Source organism: Procambarus clarkii, chromosome 36 (genome assembly GCF_040958095.1).
Source record: "Procambarus clarkii isolate CNS0578487 chromosome 36, FALCON_Pclarkii_2.0, whole genome shotgun sequence".
NCBI classification, from domain to species: domain Eukaryota; kingdom Metazoa; phylum Arthropoda; class Malacostraca; order Decapoda; family Cambaridae; genus Procambarus; species Procambarus clarkii.
The window spans coordinates 36,354,984-36,356,272 of record NC_091185.1 but is presented as its reverse complement, the minus strand read 5'-3'; the positions used below and the strand labels follow the sequence as shown (position 1 = coordinate 36,356,272).

General features: G+C 46.9%; 1 protein-coding gene across 1 annotated transcript; it reads right to left on the bottom strand.

The window, feature by feature from the left end:
- Positions 1 to 210: 210 nt before the first annotated feature.
- On the bottom strand, positions 211 to 954 carry LOC138371765 (octapeptide-repeat protein T2-like). The gene has a single exon (XM_069336787.1). It carries the CDS (start codon positions 952 to 954, stop codon positions 211 to 213), a length of 744 nt encoding a protein of 247 aa, XP_069192888.1.
- Positions 955 to 1,289: the final 335 nt, after the last annotated feature.

The window sequence follows — 1,289 nt, the reverse complement described above, 5'->3', positions numbered from 1 at the left end:
GGTAGTGTTGTGAGTCTCTACACGGGAACTGTGGGTGGTAGTGTTGTGAGTCTCTACACGGGAACTGTGGGTGGTAGTTTTGTGAGTCTCTACACGGGAACTGTGGGTGGTAGCGTTGTGAGTCTCTACACGTCAACTGGTCCTCACTATATTGTGAAAACGAGAAAATATTTACTGTGAATATCTTCACTGCTTCAGTTATTATCGTTTTCAGTCACATCCAGACTGTTTCAGGAAGTCACGTCCGGACTGTTTCAGGAAGTCACGTCCGGACTGTTTCAGGAAGTCACGTCCGGACTGTTTCAGGAAGTCACGTACAGACTGTTTCAGGAAGTCACGTCCAGACTGTATCAGGATGTCACGTCCAGTCTGTTTCAGGAAGTCATGTCCAGACTGTTTCAGGAAGTCACGTCCAGACTGTTTCAGGAAGTCCCGTCCAGACTGTTTCCGGAAGTCACGTCCGGACTGTTTCTGTAAATCACGTCCAAACTGTTTCAGGAAGTCACGTCCAGACTGTTTCGGGAAGTCACGTCCAGATTGTTTCAGGAAGTCACGTCCAGACTGTTTCAGGAAGTCACGTCCAGACTGTTTCAGGAAGTCACGTCCAGACTGTTTCGGGAAGTCACGTCTAGATTGTTTCAGGAAGTCACGTCCAGACTGTTTCAGGAAGTCACGTCCAGACTGTTTCAGGAAGTCCCGTCCAGACTGTTTCAGGAAGTCACGTCCGGACTGTTTCTGTAAGTCACGTCCGGACTGTTTCAGGAAGTCACGTCCAGACTGTTTCGGGAAGTCACGTCCAGATTGTTTCAGGAAGTCACATCCAGACTGTTTCAGGAAGTCACGTCCAGACTGTTTCAGGAAGTCACGTCCAGACTGTTTCAGGATGTCCCGTCCAGACTGTTTCAGGAAGTCACGTCCAGACTGTTTCAGGATGTCCCGTCCGGAGTGTTTCATGAAGTCACCTCCTTACTGTTTCAGGAAGTCACGTCCAGAATGTTTCGGGAAATCACGTCGGAACTGTTTCGGGAAGTCACGTCCGGACTGTTTCGGGAAGTCACGTCCAGACTGTTTCGGGAAGTCACGTCCAGACTGTTTCAAGAAGTCACGTCCAGTCTGTTTCAAAAAGGCACGTACAGACTTTTTCAAGAATTCACGTCCAGATATTATTTTTCATTTGTTATGAACATTCATTTTTTCTCATTTCATTTTAATTCATTTAAGTAAAGTGTACTCGCCGGTCTTTATCTAAGAGCTTATTGGATTTGTGACCTGTCTTTTCTAGAAGCTGA